Source organism: Brachyhypopomus gauderio, chromosome 18 (genome assembly GCF_052324685.1).
Source record: "Brachyhypopomus gauderio isolate BG-103 chromosome 18, BGAUD_0.2, whole genome shotgun sequence".
Classification (NCBI taxonomy): Eukaryota; Metazoa; Chordata; class Actinopteri; order Gymnotiformes; family Hypopomidae; genus Brachyhypopomus; species Brachyhypopomus gauderio.
In genome coordinates this window covers 16,262,047-16,282,572 of record NC_135228.1, presented here as the reverse complement: position 1 = coordinate 16,282,572, position 20,526 = coordinate 16,262,047, and the positions used below count along the sequence as shown (strand labels likewise).

The 20,526-nt window shown below is 40.1% G+C and overlaps 1 protein-coding gene across 3 annotated transcripts in view; it reads left to right on the top strand.

Annotated features, from left to right (window-relative positions):
• Positions 1-3,301: 3,301 nt before the first annotated feature.
• The window catches only part of caln2 (calneuron 2), a 57,279-nt gene continuing 40,054 nt past the window's right edge, over positions 3,302-20,526 (top strand). The window contains exons 1-4 of one of the 3 annotated variants that reach the window (XM_076980617.1): positions 3,302-3,854; positions 9,464-9,585; positions 11,454-11,597; positions 12,677-12,789. In XM_076980617.1, coding sequence (XP_076836732.1) covers positions 9,471-9,585; positions 11,454-11,597; positions 12,677-12,789 — 372 coding nt within the window. In that variant the 5' untranslated portion in view covers positions 3,302-3,854; positions 9,464-9,470. Of the gene's footprint in view, positions 3,855-9,385; positions 9,586-10,920; positions 11,334-11,453; positions 11,598-12,676; positions 12,790-20,526 lie in introns of those variants that run through there. The other 2 variants (XM_076980619.1, XM_076980618.1) reach the window with 2 other exon arrangements.

Here is a 20,526-nt window from a genome sequence, read left to right as displayed (position 1 = left end):
TTCTCTTCAGCAAAGTTCAACATGTAAAAACAGTGACAGCTTTACAGCAGTAAAACGGCTTTGGCCTCATGTTTTAATAAATTAAGCCTCCCAGATGAGGACAGATCTCTTTGCTACATTCCCACGGTGTAAAGTTAATCTTTCAGTACATAGTTCATTTATGCAGCTTGTACATGTGTTGGAGACAGTTAATCGAATTACCTTGCTGAAGGGCAAAGCAGCATCAGAAGACTTCCCCCCATGTTGAGTCCTACCACATTTAAATGGTGGCTGTGGAAATATATAAACAGATGGAGTTTGGTGAGCGCGTGAGCAGGATAGTGACAAGCTCTTCATTCTTGGTTCGCAACTCGGCTGACCCTCTTAATATACAGCGAGTTTGCACAAGATGTAGCCAAGGTTAAAGTGACTAAAATCTCTTTTTTTCTATCTCAAAATGTATTAGTGAACCTTATCTAACAAACAAAACAAGCAAACAAAAAACGTTTCACATCAGGTTCTAGATCAGCATGGTATGAAATAAAGATTTTACACTTCAGAACATTACTGATGCCTTGGATTTTGGAGTAGTTAACCCCAAAAAGCTTCCCACCCAATGCCACAATTTGCATTCAAATGAATATTTAATGTGGTAGCATATGAAATCCTCCACTGTCATCATGCTCTGTTCCCTCAGTTGCTAAGGAATCAAACTGTTCCCTTGGGTTTATCTTTGCCTATTTGTATGTATCCACATTTTCTGTTATCAGATGTTTCTGCTTTGCTGAATGTTATGTAATCCTTACAATTTCAATTATAACATTTAAACTATAACATTCTAAATTGTCACTTCATTATTCTGTATAGTGATCATTCAATATTCTCTGATGATCATGCATTTGAGTTGCATTTTTACATTTTAAATCAAATAATTATTTGCAATGTGGTTAATGTTCATTAATAAAAAACATATTTTTGGGTGAACTGCAGTGCCCTTTGTCATATCGTCTAGAGAACACTGTTAAAAATGTTGCACAATCTTCCGCAAATAGAAAGTTATGTAATTGTTTTTACAATAGGTGTTTGTAAATCAATACATATATATATGGAAATAGAATCAACTCAATAACAGCACAAAGGCATTAGGTCTGCATATGACACAAAAGAGTGTTTTTGACCTTCATGAAGGGCTCATGTTATATTCACATATTGTTGCATTATTCATTTGTTTTCAGGTAACCTTCAGCAGCTATTTACATTTTCTCACTCTTTTTTATTAGCCAAATACATGTTGTGTTATTACAGGGTAAAAACACTTTCAGTCAAGTGTCCTCTTTACATGAGTGATCTACTTGAGGGAAGAGTCTTTGATTGATCCAACCAGGATAATGAATACAATAATAGATCACATTCTGACATTTGTGCCATATTGCATATTCAAATGTCACTCCCTCTAAAGATAAGGTAAAGCAATTTTAGATCATTTATCACCATTTCAGTATCAAACATCAGTGTGCTGAACAAAGTTGAGTCAGTGCTTGAAAAGTTTAGCAGTACATACAAAAATATGTATTTGGGTCACAGAGCAGTACATGAAAGGTCTCCAAAAACCTCATTTTTGAAAACATCAACTTCTTTGAATCATCCTCGGGAACCATCCAAAAAATCACATGGGATTTTATTTCTGACATTGTAATATTATATAATGTCATTTCAGTCGCGCTGTACTATAAGCAGGCTATTGACAGCAGATCAGAATCATTGGCTCTTAATATTTAAACAAGGATTCTCACTTCTTATTATTGGTCATAATCTCTAATCCAAATTCACAGGAAGTTAACACCACACACTGAGTAGAAGATTACAATCTGTAGCCAATTTTCAAAGTGATTGGGTTTATCCTTCTATCGCATTATCTACCTAATTAAAACACACCGGAGCTTCTCCACCGACTGCAACACATCTCTTGCAGTCCTTTCTGTCTCTAAACGTCACTCCAGAATTGAAGCTGAGCTTTTGAGTGGCATTCACATTGACAGCAGATTAAATATTGATGGCTGTAACGTGAAAACCAGGCAAAGCTGGTTCACTATTGGTTACTATAAGTTTTAATGCCAGAGGCCCTGCCTTTTCAGTGTAGACTGCAGCAAAAACCACCAGATTTAGACTGATTGCATCGTCTGGGATTTGCTATACTTTCTATAGTGGTCACATAACATTCTGTCAGTTATATGACACACTTGCAATCATTTACCTTTACATTAAAAATCTTAACCTCGTACCCTCACATGACAACACACTAGGGTTTAATGAGGAGCACATAAGGTAGTTATGCCACTGCTAGGTTGTGACAGTCACCATAATATAAAAAAAAAGATTTTATTCTATTTTTAACTTCACTTTTCATGACAGAATTTAGAACTGTTTAACCTTACTCCAAACCATGCATTTACAACTACATCTTTTTATTCATATACTGTCATTCTTTGAAACATCATTATTCAACACAAAATTAGATTCTTAATTTACACCCTCTCAGACCAAGACCAATCTTTGTACATCTTGAGAATAACCAAGTTTAAAAAGAACTAAAGGCCTTTGGCTGTTAACATTAGTCTAGTCTCATCCATATTTGCTTTTAATATCTATTAAACAAAACATATAAGAAACTACAAACCAGCAATATACAGCACTGGTCATCATGTTTCAAACAGGCCTTCTAGTAAAAAAAATAGCTGATATATCAGAAGGACAAAAGGGGCATAGGGTACGCTTCTGTTTGAGTGCTTTATTTCTTATACATATCTAAAGTGATACTCTGAGCAGTATATTGATTTGCCTGTTCTAATACACCTTCTTCATTTCATTAACCTATACTAAACCAGGTTTAACGTGTTTAAACCATGAAGTGTTGAAACGGTAAATAATATATGAACTATATGGATACAACACTACATTTTGTGATTTCTCGTTAGGCTAACAGTCCTGCTTAGGGGGCAGCATTGGTGGAACAATATTCTACATGAACCAAACAAAATGATAAAAATTGCTACAAACAGGGCTAGTATATAGATATAGATAATAATATGGATCTACATATAGATTTGTATGAAAGTCAATAAACAGGATTTTACAAATGCAATGTATTTACAGGATTAGCTGAAATGTAATTTAAAGAAAAGAAAAATGTATTTGCGGAATTCTATCTAATAATTTGATGATTTGCTTACTAGTGTTAGCTCCACCTCCACCACTTTAACTGATACACCTGCCATATTTATGAAGGAGAAGATACCCCAGACCAGATGGGATGGACCGGTTCAACCGCGAAATCGCTTCTGAGCAGCGTACTCATCTAGAGGCGCAAGAAATGGATTAACGCTGTCACCTGAAAGATTTGCAGACATGAAGTGAGATGAGAGGTGGTTCTCTTGCGTAGCCTACAATTCAAGTGAAAAGGATACGTGAACACTTTTAAAGATTATTGCGAATTTTATGTTGTCAGACTCGCATTGGCTTGGAATGCAATAGAGCTGGCGGATACGCAGAGGAACGCCCGAGGTGTCGAGGGTGGCGGCTTTGATGGGCTCAACTCTCCGTCTGTAGAACTTCAGAATATGAAGACTTGTACTAATAGAGGAGCTTTTGATTTGACCCAACTGTCTACTGTAGTGGATATGGGATTTTCACATACCGACGGGACTAAGAACCGATAATTTCGGTTCGATATTTCATTATTTCCTCCTGATTTTCGGTAGCAATAATCAGTCACAAGTTAACATGATAAAGCCAGATATTTCTTTTTACTAATCCTAAACCCTGGGTATCCAAAACGGATTAACACCTCCTCCGCAATAGGACTCAACCTTTTAAAGGTAGGCTGTGTGGTTTCAGTTATCGTTCAGTTTGAAGTGTTGGCTGTCACAGGGGAACTTAAACACCCAATTGAGCAGCGTAGCCTCCGTGGATCTCGTTCTTGAAACCAACAAACCAAGGTGCTTTTCACCTGTTGTAATTCCTGGGCATGAGGATTATTTGAATGATGATGCCAAGTGATGTGCGAGGCGCTTTGTAAATTGTCAAAACTACACCACTCATCCCACATCAGTCTCGTATCTGTTGACCACATTACACCTCAATAAATATCATTCGGTATTGATTTAACTTCAGAATTTCAGGTAGCCCAGGCAGTTCAATTAATTCTGTACTGCAACACCCGTCAGTCGAATTTCGTGGTACCCAATATGATAAAGATTATGTGTCTACTGTACCTAAAGGCGTATGTGTTAAAAAATCATTTAGATTATTTATAATTAAAGATCGGGATAAATAGCGCAACTGGGGATATTTGACATCTTTATGCTTGTTCGGTACTGGAATAGACGCACCATTATTTATTTGTGTGGGACGTTTGGGAGGTCCGTGGTGTGTGGAGTTTGCGAGGGATTGTGTGTTATTCCAGTCTTCTGGGGTTGAAGGGCGAAATGCTAACTCACACATCGCGGTCCTCGTCTGTTCTATCTGTGGGGACACAGATTGCTCTCCAATGGTCCACTCGCCTCCTGCAGCTGACCATCCAGTACGGCTCAGGCAGCTAAACTCTTTTAACGTGTCTTTAAGCTGCTTGAAAGGACACTGTTGTTCTCGTTATCACTTTTGGGATAATGGGTCCGGAAAGGTCTGCCGTGCGGTTCCCTTTGCCTCCTGTGGCTATCAGAAGTACAACTCCAGAAGGACAAAATAAGAGAAGGACATGCTGACAGACAGGTGAGGCGGAAAGTCCTCTGAGAGACGCGCTCTAGGTAGGCCTACATATCTCCAGTGGAGGCACTGTAGATCGGATGGGTGAGCATTATAAAAGCACATCAACCTTCTCACTGATTTCACGGTGACAGCTTGGCCACATCCGATCGCTGTTGTGAACATGCACTGACTTATTGAATGTCAAGCCACAAATAAGCAATACTCAATGTTTCCCACGGAGGCTAATTACACCAATAAAAAATTACACGCCCTCTGAAAATACATCTCCACTATCTTTTCGTTTTGACTCCAGTTATAGGACAGGATATATACAAGAGGAAGGTCATTGAGAAGGTTATTGGACCCAAACATGATAGCCTAGCCTAAACAATGGCAGTTTCGTATCTGCTGCACAGAGGGCTGCTTTATCGTGGTTTCCACTGAATTCATTTAAATACCTGTCCTGAAAAATGTTCCAAGTTACACAAAGTCCTGGTATAAATTGTGACTGGGGAACCTCCCAGATTTGGTACTGTGCAGCAATATGTGACATTTCAAGCAGCAAGAATGGCAGCACTCCAGTTAGACAGGGCAAAGTAAATTACAAGTCTTATAATGAAGAAATTGTTTTATTTATCTATATTTATCTATTTGGTTATATTGTGTGCTCGATCAATGTGGATTTGTTGTTTTGTTTTGTTTTTTTGTTTGTTTGTTTTTTTAACTAAAGAATTAAGAAAATTACATCTATGTATTTTATTCTCTGTTGAAAACCGCAGGTACATCACTTGAGAACACAGAACCAAAATGCATATATTTAAAATCCTTTACAATTTACAAACCTGATTCCAATAGCCATATGTTTGAATTATATCTATTAATATATACAAATGTATTCCTTAACTGGCTGGTCTGAGTCCTGTGCTGTGATAGACTATAGGCATCTGTGAGGTTAGAAATGCATCTAACGTCCTAATGGTGTGACAGGAGTATTAATCTCGCCTGTGCTCTTCTGAAGTATGGGGCAGATATAGACACACATCGGGTGGAGTGTTAAATGCTTTACTATTTACAAAGGTCCATGTATCCCTGGAGCTCCCCTGACATATATGACAATCCTCCAGTAGGTATAATCATGACATGTGTCAAGGGTGTATATCTGAGAGCATCTCTGCCTCTCTCTTACCTTATTTACCCTGTGTACTATTCATATTTAAACACACTCACATTTTACACGCAGACACCTTTTTCTTCAAAGTTCATATACCATCCTTTTAATATCAGCAGTATTCATTGTCATCCTTTGACCTGAGTGAATTTGATACAGTGCACTTCTCAGAACAAGCGCCGCCACAATTAACCTTATGGGGGGGGGGGGGGGGGGGGGGGGGGGGGGGGGTGCATCATTGTTGAGGGTCGTTACCATGACGAACACATGTCTGCCTTTTCGCTGACCCTTTAATGAGCAGCCCAGAAGCCGTGGCAGGTAGGTGCCATGCTTGTGACCCAAATGCCACCAGCGCCTCTGCTACTGTCCTTGGCACAGTGCCAAGAGCAGATGTGCAGGCCCAAACAAAGCCACGGGCAGCTACAACTCACAGCCCTCGCCAGCATCGTATCTACATCGGCTCAATGCTTCCTAACACTCCTGCCCACACTGGCTGTTAACAATTGATCAGGTGCTACTGGCATATGCAAAGCTGAGCCTTCATCTATGATGGATTTAATATGTTTCTCTTTTGTCTCCGATGACACTGTGGCCAGGCATGTATCATTGAGGGGTCATGCACGTATGTGATAAGTAGATGACTAATACAAATATCAGAGTTGTAGAGAGAAATAAAAATCTGTCCATACCCATTTGAGATTCTGCGGTATGCAGCTTGAATCATGGATTCAAGCTGCACACTCAGCAGTGCCTGTCAGCAGTGCCTGTCTGTTTGTTTACTGCAGTAAGAGCGCCCATGCTATGGAGTTCGGTGGAGGCAGAGGAGTGGAGTTCCTCCGCTGTTGGCACCAGAGCCTGTTAGCGGGTGGCTTGCCTATCACATCACACAGCTTGCCTGAAATTTCAATCGGATCAAAGTTCTGAGATATGTGGACTTGATATGTGTAATAGATGGCAGATATGTGGATATGTGGACATTAACAAAAAAATACTAAATTACTAAAGAAATATTTACCTGCTTGAAATATGAGAGAAGTTAAACTTTTCACTTAGGTAAAATAATAATTTTTGAAAGGAATATTACCCTGTCACCATTATTATTCAATTCTATTCTCTCTCTCTCTCTCTCTCTCTCTCTCTCTCTCTCTCTCTCTCTCTCTCTCTCTCTCTCTCTCTCTCTCTCTCTATATATATATATATATATATATATATATATATATATATATATATATATATATATATATATATATATATAAGCACATTTATTTATTTTATATTTTACTGGGTGTAAATAGTACCATGCAAGCCAAGAACCTTTAAAGATCCATCAGACTTGAGAAGGTCATGTGGCAAAAAGCCTATATAAACCATTTTTTTTAAATAGAAAAAAGGGTCATATCTATTAATATATAAATATGTATTTATTTACTTAAGCATCTGGTCTGTGTCCTATGCTGTGATATGTTTTATAGATGAAGGATATGCATCTGCTAGTGTATAGCTCAAAGTGAGGAGAAAGCCTTAAGATGCAATTTTGTCCAAGAGTCACAATAAATAAAATAAATGAATAAATCAGAATCAGAATTAGAATTAGACACCACTTTTAGGTCCACAAACAATTGCTAGGATTTCGAGAAGTAAGCCTCTCCCGTTGATCCCGGGGATCTGGAGTTCAAACGCTAAACATTACGTCAAGCCAGGTTGGACCTGGGCGTTTGGATCAAATGGGCCAAATATAGACCTTATGGAGGGGTGGGGTGGGGCACCAGAGGGTTTTGGAAAAGAAAGAGAATACCTAAAAAGCAGGTCATGCAGAAAATAACCAGATCCTCACAGTGAAGCATGGTGGTAAAACTGTGATGATCTTCCAAAGGCCCTGGGAATCTTGTTAGACTACATGGCATCATGGACTCCCTCCAATACGTACCAGGACATATTAGATCAGAATGTGCCAGACTGCCAGAAGGCTAGGACTGGGTCACAGTTGCATTTGAGCGCAGTGATCCAAAGTTCAGATTCAAATCCATACACATTGTTCACTGACTACAGATATAGTCTTAGAACCCCCACCTGTGATCATAACTGTCCCACAGTATTTGATAAACAGACGGCTGAGCTGATTAAGCAAATCTAAAAGTGAACACCAAGAACATTATGCATTTGTATTTGTCTCACCTTCTTTTCTACTCCCACCTCATCACCAAGCACGTAATCATTCAAACTTCAAACCAGCATTACCTGCCTGCAGGGCTCTTAATATTTATGTTAATTGCACTAACACGGTTCCTCCTCGCTGAGCATCACCAGAAAAAAAGAATTCTCTCTGTATTCATATTATATGCATTCATCAATGTGTACAGATACTCCGTAGAGGTCTTCTTCTCTTCAAAGCAGCACTTTCAGTAACTCAGCATTTTGAGTAGTCTTAACATAAAACGTGGGATGCTAGATACAATAGTATAACCCCTCTTATTCTTTTAGTTGAATACAGGGGGCTTTAACTATACAGGGGGCTTTAACTAAACTACAAACCACTCTTTCAAAATGAAAGGTAATTGTCTTATTGGTATGTGTAACTTGATCTGGAAAAAGACTATAGTGTTACTTACTTAGAGTGCAAAGGAATTCTTACATTTATCCTTATGTCTCTAATCTTAAAATATCTCTTAATCCTACTGTTCAGAATATGCACATTTGAGACAAAGCCCTTAGAGGAACTCAATGAAATAGTTTTCCACTTTAGTTGAATAAACCTCTATCTGTCTGTCTGTCTGTCTATCGGCCAGAATGTCTATACTAGAAGAAGTGTATATGTGTGTGAGTGTGTGAGTATGAGGGAGAGAGGACCAGATCTTTTGTTGATCATGCCTTTACTGCTTACTTGGCATTGCTCTTAATCTTCTGTGAGCCACCTTCCCAGAAGCCTGGCATATCTGTCTCTGTTGAGCAGTGTTCTGAATTTATGGTGTGGGGTAATGTGGGTGGAAGACAGACACCTGATCTGACTGAGGGCTCTGGAGAGTTAATGGATGAGTTCTGGTATAAATACACATGCACATTCTCTGTACAAAAAGTAATAAACACCTGAAGCGATCGTTAAGATTTTTCTTTGTACTCTTACATGCCGCAGAGAATTTTCACACACACACACACACACACTCACACACACACATGCACTGTGCAACATTATCTAAGATAAGCCTACCACACTTTACCACTCTCCACTGGACTCTGCATACCTTACTGCCTAGTGGGAGTTGTGTGTGTCATATTCCTGATTCTTAGTCATATTTCTTTTAAAGACAGCCATACGCTCATTACTCAGTTTGGAAGCCTTAAATCAAGCACTGTGATTCTGGCAATGTTTGAGGTTTGGCAAGAGCTTGTGTGTGTGTGTGTGTGTGTGTGTGAGAGAGAGAGAGAGAGAGAGAGAGAGAGAGAGAGAGAGAGAGAGAGAGAGAGAGAGAGAGAGAGAGAGAGAGAGAGACTGTTTGTGTACATGTGTGTGGTTTATGCAGGGTTTTGTGGAAGTTTGCATTAATGTGTTTTCCTCAAGTTGTTTGTTTGTTTCAGGAAGAAGATGCCTTTTCACCATGTACGAGCAGGGCTGCTGTACACAGACAACTTCCTGACCCACTCGCTCTCTTCAATCAGTGAGGAACAGCTAGCCAACATCTCCACAGAAGAGCTTGGTGGTGAGTGTGTGTGTGTGCATATGTGTTTGTGGTGTGTACTGACCGGAGCACTCGGTAATGAGTGTGTGCATGCATCTTGAATAATGTGTATTAAGGTGTTCTTTACTTATATGCTTATACTATGGTGTATATATTATGCTGACCTTCTTTGAACAGCCTCTGCTTTACAGTTTTAATGATACAGTATATATCTCACTTTGTCTCTTAGGTTTCCGTAGTCATTTACAGTAATGCTTGAGGGTACAAAAAGAATAAATAAATGTCCTGCATTAGCAAACTCCCACTGCCAGAGTTTATCAGCGGTCTTATGCCATAGAGAAGGAGGCAGTCTTGAAAATTGAGTCACAATATTTTAACACATATAGCCCAACAATTTAAGTAAAAAACAAATAAACTAAAATAAAAGTAAATCTCAATTTGCAGTACTTATATCCACTTTTTAGTGGCCACAAACAATTTGAGACTTGAATATTATGAACATTATGTAAAGTCAACAGATGCCGGACAAGGAAATGCCTACGTCATCGTCTTTAATGTTTAAACATCAGCTGAGACTTTTCACTTACTGGTTTTTGAGGTATGAGGTATTTCATGTATTCACTTGATCTTCCAGTGTCTCTCATTGCTAGATGAGAGTCTATGTGTGGTCTTTGCATCTTTGGAATGTAGTCGAGATTAAACTGGATTAGCAGAAAGACCAGACAATGATTATATATTTTGAATGAACCAAAGTCATGCATTAGGAGACAAAGATAATGCACTTGACAATGTGTGTGTGAAAGATCATTATCATATAATCAAAAGAAAGGAAGGCAGAAAATTAAATTAAATCTCTTGGTCGAAGAGAGCTGAGTATGTGAACAGTTTATGCTTGTCATAACTATTATGTATTTATACACTCTAAGAAAGACGTATGCTGTAAATGGCAATACATCAGAAATTGTGAGGGAGTTGACTTTTACAAAGTCCTAATGGGTTCCTGTTCCAGAGATACTGCTTAAGACAACTACTTCAGACACCTGCTCTCCATATGTATAAAAGCCGCTATCTCTTCTCAGATAACTCATTACGTCTGGGGCAAAAGCTTGTGAGAAGCTGGCACAGTAGGGAGACTGTTTCACCTCTGAGGTGATGCTGTGGCTCTCACAATCACATCACAGTGCTTAGAGCACTCTACTGCAGTGGTACAATCACATCACATCAGTGCTTTAAGAGGGCCTGAAACAGTAACCGTTTGCCAGAAATGAAATGGGAGCTGAGTGGATAGGTGTCAGGTCTTCTTTTTAAGGATGTATTTGTGTGTGGCGTTTTCAAAAGTTACTGTGTGTTCTACAGGCAGTCCTAACAGAGTGTGTGCAAACATGAGGTTATGGAATATTGGAGCAGAAGACCACACCTGAAACCCCCCCAGGACCACACCTTCAAACTCACTCATATTTCTTCTTCCAATGCATATTTTCAAACTTCCATGTTTTCTCCATGATGAATCTCACATCTCTCCTTGAAGGTTTCCATACTTCTCTCTCTCCACTATCTTCAGTAGGGGTAGACTATCTTCTGCAACCAATAGAGTCTGCACTGAACTCCAGCTCTAACCCTACCCCCCACCCCAGCCCACACCCACCCCTTTACAATTAACACTCACAATTACCTGTACTCCAGCACCTACAGAAGGCTTGCGCTGCACTTTAATTCAGCAGCCACACACCACTGAAGACTTTCATACTCTTTTGTATTCCATATGTCAGGTACTGACCGTATATTTAATATTTCACCTGACCGTGTATGTGAATTCATTCTGTTATAAGCATACTTGTTCTAAGGCCAGATTCTAGAATGAACATCCTTATTATTATTCCCTGTTGCAGAGATCCGGGAGGCATTCCGGGTGCTGGACAGGGATGGCAATGGTTTCATCTCCAAGCAGGAGCTGGGCATGGCCATGCGCTCTCTGGGATATATGCCCAGTGAGGTGGAGCTGGCCATCATTATGCAAAGGCTAGACATGGATGGTGAATTTCTCTCTGTCTCTCTAATCCTCGTGTTCTTTCAGTCCTTTATTTCTCTGTAAGCTCCCAGTCTTTGTTCTATCCTCTCTCTATCCTCTCTCACACAGCGAGTGTCTGTCTGTCTGTATGTGATAGATACTTTGGATGTGCTTTATAACACTATATCAAATGCTATAACGTGAAACACACACTGCTTCTCTAGACTTGGTAAATACCTCCTAAGATGAACCGAGCTGATACTGAAAGTTCCTCATACGCAGATAATTGCAGACCATGTGAACAGAAGACCTACGCAGGTCTTTCTCGTCAGTCACTACGATGAATCCTGGCCTCACAACTGGATGATGATGCAGTTTTAGAGAGAGCAGGTCCTCAAGAGGTGTTTGATATATCCAGTTTTAGAATGTGCACTGTAGTCTACAACAGTTTGCTGTGGATGCTGGTGTAACCCTATTGCCATCATAATTCTGTAGTTCTGTATCTAATTCTATATTCATGTAATGTGAATGTGATTAATGGTTTGGATACTGCATATCCATCTTCTACACTAGATAAAGATCTGTTGGGACATAAATGCTCCTGGGTGCTGCCTTTATTGTCCTAGTGTGGAATACAGATAGTGCAGTGATAATAAGTATTCAGTGGAGGCAAGTGGATGACTGGAGGTTACAATGAGATTCTGCAAATGAATGCAATAACTGCTGTCTGAAAAGTGGCTTTAGGTTCAGATTCCAGTTTTAACATTGGCTGGTTGTGTAGCAATGACTCTTCATTGGAAAACTGCATGGACCAGTGATTGGCTTGGTTTATCTGGGACTTGCATGTTTAATGGGATCTATATGATAGAGTGTGACAACCAGCAAGATTGAGGAGAAAATGAAGAATCAAATGATGTTGAAATATTGAAAGCAGTATAATGTAATGTAACATTTTACAACACTTTGTTGTGCATTGTGTCTGCATGGGCCAACAACTCAAATAAACAAATAGCAATGGATTCTGAATGTTTTGAGCTATTTTTTACAACTTACTTTGTATAAAACACTTGAACATAATTCACATTAGTCCTCTTTATGCCACAGGTGATGGACAAGTAGACTTTGATGAGTTCATGACCATCCTGGGCCCCAAGCTCCTCTCATCTGAGACCAGAGAGGGGTTCCTGGGCAGCACCATAGACAGCATCTTCTGGCAGGTATTGAAAATGACCTCCAGTCCGTTTAATATAATTTCTATTTTTTTTATTTCTATGTTTTCTTTTCTCTGCTCACTCCCTCCTCTTCCCTTCTGTCCAATACACTATTGTTCATTTTACCCTCCCTTAGTTCTTTAGGGATTTTTCCTTGCCTCTTTTTTCCTCTATCTCTCTTCGCTCCCTTTGACTGTATCATTCTTCATTTTATCCTTGCCCCCCCCCCCCCGCCCCCGCCCTCTCTCCCTGTGCTTTCTTTATTTGAGCATGTCTTTGCATTCTGAGCACGTTGAGGAGATCACTACTCTGTCAAAGCCAGTTTTTCTCAGATTACAGCACACTGCTAACCCCACTACCTGTTCCCGCACTCTCAAAATGACCAAGCAAACTGATTCTTTCCCCAGCTCCAGACTTCAAAGCGAGTAAAAAGTGCACCATTATAAAATGAAGCTCCTCTAGATATAGAACCTCACATTGGTTCTGTCACACAAGCTTCAATGGTCTTGAGGCCTAAAAGGGAAAAAGTTTATTGGTTGGGTGGTAAATCCTGAATCTTTTTGGTTCTTTATTTGTCTGTTTTTTATGGTAACTTGTGGTTTTGAAAGGTCAAATAACCAATATACATGAGAGCACTAAATGCTTTAGTGAAACATCAATAATAACTGAATGAAAAATTCAATATAAAGACTCTACTATATATTCTATATGAAGACTCTGTGTACTCACACATGTATGTGTGTGTGTTTGTATGTGGGTGTGGGTGAGTGTGTGCAGGGGGCAAATATATACACTACATCACAATAGTGTATGTATATTTTTAAAATGTATTTCTATGTACATTTAAAAAATATGGTCATTACTTCCAGGATTACATTGCAATTTAACAATGAATACTTTCTCTGCTTTTCCAAGATACATCCTCTCTTCAACCAAGTGCTGTAGCATTTTTACCAGGAGCACTGTCTTTGGCAAAACATTTAATAACTGCTGCATGATCTCCTACTTGCAGAAGACTTCTTAATATTTTTTATTTTATTTTTTTATCTGTATTCACCTTTAATCTGTATATTCCAAGAAGGTATATTCCAAACACAGGTTTGGTATGCAGAACGTTACTCTCACTTGTGCCAAACACTCTTATCTGGGATGTTTACAGTCGTATAGGCAGTGTGACAGGCATGTAAGGAAGAGCCTTCTGCAGGGCCTTCTGAAGGGCTTTCTGAAGGGCTTTCTCGCCAGCGCTGGCCTGTTGTGGAGGGATGTGTTGTTTATATGGACTTTACACATCTGCTGAGTCTGCACAGGGAAAATATAGGAGCTTGTGGGAGTTTGTTGGTGGACATACTACCTGGCAGTCTATAGGACGTGTTCTGCAATATTTGGCAGCTAATGGGTTACAGTACTCCAAAAGTTACAGAAAGTAAACAGATTGTTACATTAAGTTACATTATGTTAGATTAGGTTGCAGATACATTTGAATAGGTAATCCATAATATGTAAAGGAAATGCAATACATTTTTTTATGAACTCCCCCTACACTGTCTTGTTTGAGTGTTGTGTGCTACAACAAGGTCATAGAATCTACATGTCCCTGGGGTGTTTCATCTGCTCACCCCTGCACCTCAAGTGGGATACAATGACTCATGAATGGAACTGTAATTCAAGTAATATCATCACACCCACCGAGTGGCATACCAATCACCCGGGAGCCCCAGAACACACACCATCCCTTTTATTTCAGCAAAAAGGCTCCCATCATGGCTTAATAACACCGCACTGACAGGCGTTATTAGGTTTATGAGGAAAGAAAGATCGTCTGATTAACACTCACTATTTCATCCTTCAAAAAAATTACAGCATGGATGATTTGTTTTCAAAGGACAAGCTGAATTATTGAGTTATGTTTCTGATTTTGTTACAGTCTCAAATAATGAAAGGAACTAACAAACATTTGTCATGGGAGCTTCTGTTGTTTTTAAGGCGGTGGCTTTTAAAATGTGGTGCATTATTATGGCTCTGGGTTTCTTATCCAAAAAAAAAAGGTAAAAGTAGTTAACAGTACTGGTGCATGCTTCAAAATCCAGATAGATCGTAATACATCTTTGAATTATGCCCACTGTGCGTGACTGTGCCATGCTGTCAGCTTTCATAGTTTTTAGACAAAGGCAGACAAGGTCAGATATGCCACACTACACTTTTCTGATGTGATTGCACGAAGGCTTCCAAATGAATTACATTACAAGCGCTTTCCTTTACTGGGCCACTCGGATCCATTGAAAAATGGTTTGTTTGACATTGGCATGTTAATGTGATCCAAAGTAAAATGCCATTAACAGATTAGACAGGGTCACATTCATTATAGCAAAGAACTCAGAGCAGCCAAAAGAACTGAAACTTATTGTTCCACAAATTAGTTTTTATGTTGTTACATATTGAAGTTATGTTTTCACAGCTTGCGCTTCTTTTTATGGGTGTCAGTCTATCCATCTTTCTTTATACATGTGGTTGTGTGACTGAATGAAATATGAGGGAGAGGGGGAGAGAGAGAGAGAGAGAGAGAGAGAGAGAGAGAGAGAAGCAGAGGGGGAGAAAAGGAGAAGCTCAAATGTTTATACATGAGCTCTGACAGGTGTTGTGTTTGTCTTAACATAAATGACTGGCGACAGATACATAAACACAAGTTCAATCTACTGCAATGGGCCTGCCAGCAATATAATGTAATATCACCTCCCTCTGTAAGTTAAATAACTGTCATTTGCTGAACAAATAGTACATTGAGCAGTTATTACATTTACTGTATCAAGAACCTCTCAAAGTTTCAGAAGACGTTTTAACGTTTTCATGGACACTAGCACACTATTTTGTCTATCAAACTTTCCTGAATCTTTGCCAAATTCAGAGACAAAGAATATTCCCTGTCTTCCCATAGTTTCCACATGGACTTCCTCTGATTTAGTACTTGTTAATAGTTTTGCACTTTGTTTAAGGATGTTTTGGAAAGTAATGCAAAAGTAATATGACGAATATAACATGTAATATACCATATTCCGTTTAGTTGAAATTAATACATAAAATCGAATATTTCATATTTTATTACAGCACAGTGCATCAATAGAATAGAATAGAATATTCTGACTCTGCACAATATAGAACCTTCTTTGCTTTTCTTAGACTCTTCAAACTAACCTTTGTATTAGATGCTTCATGGCACACAAACTGTTTCAAACCTAATACATAATTTTAACCATTTGTCTTCCACCAAATCTTCAAATATACTGTAACTGATACTGAGACTGAGATAGTGAGAAGTGATTGCACAAAAGGAGTGTCTTTATTCTCTATAATAAGAATAAGGTAACCAAAAGAGCACAGCATCAACCTGGCTACAAAACACAACAGCAAAGCATGCTGGCAGCAAACACCCAAGGCATGGAGATGCAGCAGAGCAGATTCAAACGCGTGTCTTCCTCGGCATTAGACAGGCGAGCAATGCACAGCACCAGAAGAAGGTACCTGTGGCCTTTATATAGGGGAGAAAACAAAAGACTGTAACAAGGGACAGGTGTTCACAATTAATAATCAGCTGATTGGGAGAAGCGAAGGAGTGGGGAAGTGGGGGGAGGGGGGTAGTGGGTGTGTCCTGGGCGGGGTGCCTGGCGCATTACTGTGCCTGTAACAATAATTAAAGCTCAAATTACACTACATTGAAAATATCACAGTATGTTTTTGCACCATGCACCGTTTTATTTTTAGCAGGTTATTATCTTCTAGAATAATTAACATCCATGTGCTCTGAAGAAAGTAATTGAAACAGAGAATTGAGAATACGTAAAAACATTTTCCTTTGTGAGATCTTAAACAGAACGAGTAAATCAGCTCCTTTTGCTATGAGACCAGGCTTGTGTGGTGCATAGCAGAGCAGTGAAGATGGCCCAACAGAAGCGAACACTCAGAACAGTACGGCAGCTGCTGGCATTACTCTACTGAGCAGAAACTAGTGTGAACAGCTGCTCTGCCACATACCCAGGACTTTGTTTACATTTGTAATTTTAAGAAAGACAGTCTTATTTTAGAGGCAATTAGGTACACTCACTGTACTCTGCAAAAGTCACTGTCATGGAACATTTTATTGTCACATAAATTCATTTTTATGTTTTCCCATGTTATAGTTATGACATGTTTTTTGGTCTTGTATTTGGAGGAAGATGGTTACCATTACTACATTACTACATTTGTTTATGGGCTTTTATTTCTTCCGCTTGTCTGGCATTTGTCATAGCGTAATGTGAATTGCCTTTGCGGCTCCTGTGAAGTCACTTCCTTCGGAGGAGTGTTTACTGGCAGAATTGCCTTCATGCTGAGAGGTCCCTAATGGTCTCTATTTTCTTTTTTTGGCCTAGAAATGTGGCAGTCAATGCACTATACCTACTGAGTGCACATGAATAGGAATGTTGGGGTGGAGTCATGGTCACCAGTCTGTAATTACTCCACTCATTTCTTTATTCTCATACATCTGGTAATCTCAACAGTAGATGAAAAGAAGGTTAAAGTAAGACAAGTGTAATGAGAGTCACAGTATGAGGGATTCTCGTGACGTTTATTAGAATCCCTCCACTGATGAGTTTCTTAAGATGAGTGGAGGAGTATGCACTGTTAAAGGGAGAGCGTGATGTGTTGCATCCTTGACCTTGGTAAGTTCAGCTTGGCTTATACGCTTGCGTTGGCCGTCATGGTCCACCCCTGACTGTCCCATGTGTTGTACGCGCGTACGTTTGTCTGGGTGTGTTTGTTAGCCTGTGTGTTAGTCCATGTGTGCGTGTTGCTCTATTCACCTGTCTCATGTCTCGTTGGTGATGTGTTGCACTTGTGCCTGAATGATCACTGGAATACTCCCTTAATTACGCTCACAGCTGATCCATAAATATTGCAAAAGAATCACAGTCCTAAAGCTAACCAGATGTTTATAATGTGTATTTTGAATGACAAATTAAAACCTGTAGTGCCCTAACATAACGTGTCTGAAATTTTGTGTGTTGTACATTAATATTTTTAATTAGCACCATATATTTTATATTAGCCTAGTGCATGAAGATTTAATAGGTATACACTGTGGACACTGATACACTACAGAGAGATTATACACTTATATCCTCTAGATTTTAAAATTAAAGCAAATGCACATGCATTTCAGTAACAGATCATGACAAACGACTCATTAACATTGCAATACATCTGTGTGCATGTACGTGTTAATATGTTAGTGTTACAAACAGGGACGTGTGATTCCATTAGTGTGTGTGTGTGTGTGTGTGTGTGTGTGTGTGCGTGCGAGCGTGTCAGGTGTCAGTTAGCAGCTAGCAGGAGCCAGCAGTAAGGTCATGGTTCACTGTGCTGACCTAACTGGGAGTAAGTGGAGGTAATAATGGCCGTAATGAGAGTATCACTGAATGGGAACGAGAAGGAGAATATGCAGTGTTATGGTGGGCAGAGAAACCCCAGACTGTCTGCTATAATTGCCTTCCCAGTCATACCATTCACTGTGAAAACGCCATCTGTCCAATTCTCAGTTCCCCAAGTGTCGGTTGAAGCACTGGGGACTGATTTATGAACTATTTCTGCCTCAGAAATGGTTTCCTGTAAAACTCTGTGTGTGTGTGTGTGTGTGTATGTTTATTTCAAGGTCAAGGATTAGGTTATTGGCAAAAGATATCAGTGCAGTACCACATGGAAATGAGTTGTTGAGTCACTGTAGGTATTATAGGCAGTTCACTCTATTTTCACCTGAATAGTACAGTATTGGTCAGTTGATAAAATTTAGAGTAGAATATTTTCTGTAGGAGAAGCACTTAATCATATCTTTCTGGTACGTCTGATGTTACTGGAATTCATTTGTAAGGGCAATGATAAAAAAAAAAAAAAAACACTTTGCTGGTAGCCCATGGCCTTATCAAAAACCAGAAGAGTGACTGTGTGACGTCGGCAGGAAGGGAGCAATACGTGAGTGGTGAACGGAGTGTCTTTGTTCTCCATCACGAGTACAAAGAAGCACAGCAGTAATATAATCAAAAGAAAAAGAAAAGGCATCAGCTCTGTGAGTAGAACCCAAAGCACCGAGATGCAATAGAGTAAAAGTATCACTCAGCGGCAGCCTTCTCCTCCTTCTTCCCCTCCTCCTCCTCCTTCTTCTTCTTCTCCTCTTCCTCTTTCTCCTTCTCCTCTTTCTCCTGCAATGTGCAGTACTGGACAAGTGTCCATTAAATAAAGGCAGAAACAAAGATGATAAAAACAAGCCACAGGCACAACCAGTCAATAATCAGGCGATTGGGAGCAGAGCAAGTTTGATTGCTCACACCAAACTCATCAAAGATCAAAGATTCCTCCCATACCTGCTTGCTCCACTACCGCCACATTTGGACAGCAGGCTGGTTTGAAGTTGAGGTGCCCCACGGGGACAGTGGGGCTGGAACACCAAGACACACTCACAGTGGGTGCGGAGAGTGTTTTGTGTGTGTACTCTGCCCAGTGAAGACAGGAGCACACCAGGTCTCTAGGTAATTTGCCCAGTTCCCTAACCCTAGTTCATTCTCTATACCTGTCCATTAGGATGCGGGTGGTAGCCTGAGATGAGGCGCACCATTATTTTGAGCTTCCCTAGATATTCCTTCCCTACATGGGTAGGGAACTGAACCCCCATCCCCCTCCCGATCTTTCATGTCTTCAGGCAGCTAGAACTCTCAGAAGACATGGTGGAGAAGCAGGTCACCTGTCTCATGGGACATGCCGGAAGAGGGACAAACCATACCATCTTCAAGAAATGTTCAATGTCTATGAGGATTACTGTAGTTTCCCCCAGAGGCCGAGAAGTCGGTGATAAGATTGACAGCCAGTTGAGACCAGGAATGATGTGGTGTGGGAAGGAAGAGCATCTTACCACCTGGTTGTGTGTGAGGCATTTTGTTGTTTGCATGTTCTGCACACAATGAAACATGTGTTACTATGTCCTTATCAACCACTAGCCACTAATAGAATGCTGCCAGGAGCAGGGAGGTGTGCCTGGACCCTGCATGTCCAGAATGCAGTGAGGTGTGTGTCCAATGAGTGTTCCCTATAGCAATGTCACAGTCAAGATCCCAGCTAAACAGCTAATCTGTGCTGAACTGTCATGACAGCGGGTCCACCTTCATGTTCTTCAATACAGGTCTGTAGGAGACTTGGGGGAAAAGGATCAAGAGCACCAACCCTGCATGGTTTTTAGCATTTTGGTTGTTTGAAGTAATGACCTTGAAGGGATACCAAGCTCAACCAAGCTAGTGCCTCCACTCCTCAAAGGCCATCGTCATTGCCAGTAGCTCCAGTTCGCCAACACCACAAAGTCATAGGCACGACGGAGAGCTTGAGGCCTTGGGGGGACTAAATCCTCTGCTAGGTCCCAATGAGAAGCAGGGAAGAAATAAGAGGGAGTGTAGTTGGTGTGGCTGTGCCCATTTTTAATGGGCTGCAGGGAGTAATGTGAATGAAACATCCTTTACTCATAGGGTTCCAGTGTGTGCGCGTAGGAATAGGTCATTGCAAAGTTCCAGTCCATTAAGTTCTTTATAACTCCGGAGTCGATAGAGGCTGTAACAAGAGAAACAACCTTTGTGCAACACCCTCACCGGCACATGAAACATCACCGAGACAGGAGACGCACTCGCTTTCTCCGTCACCACCGCTCTCTTACCAGCCCTAGACTCCAGCTCC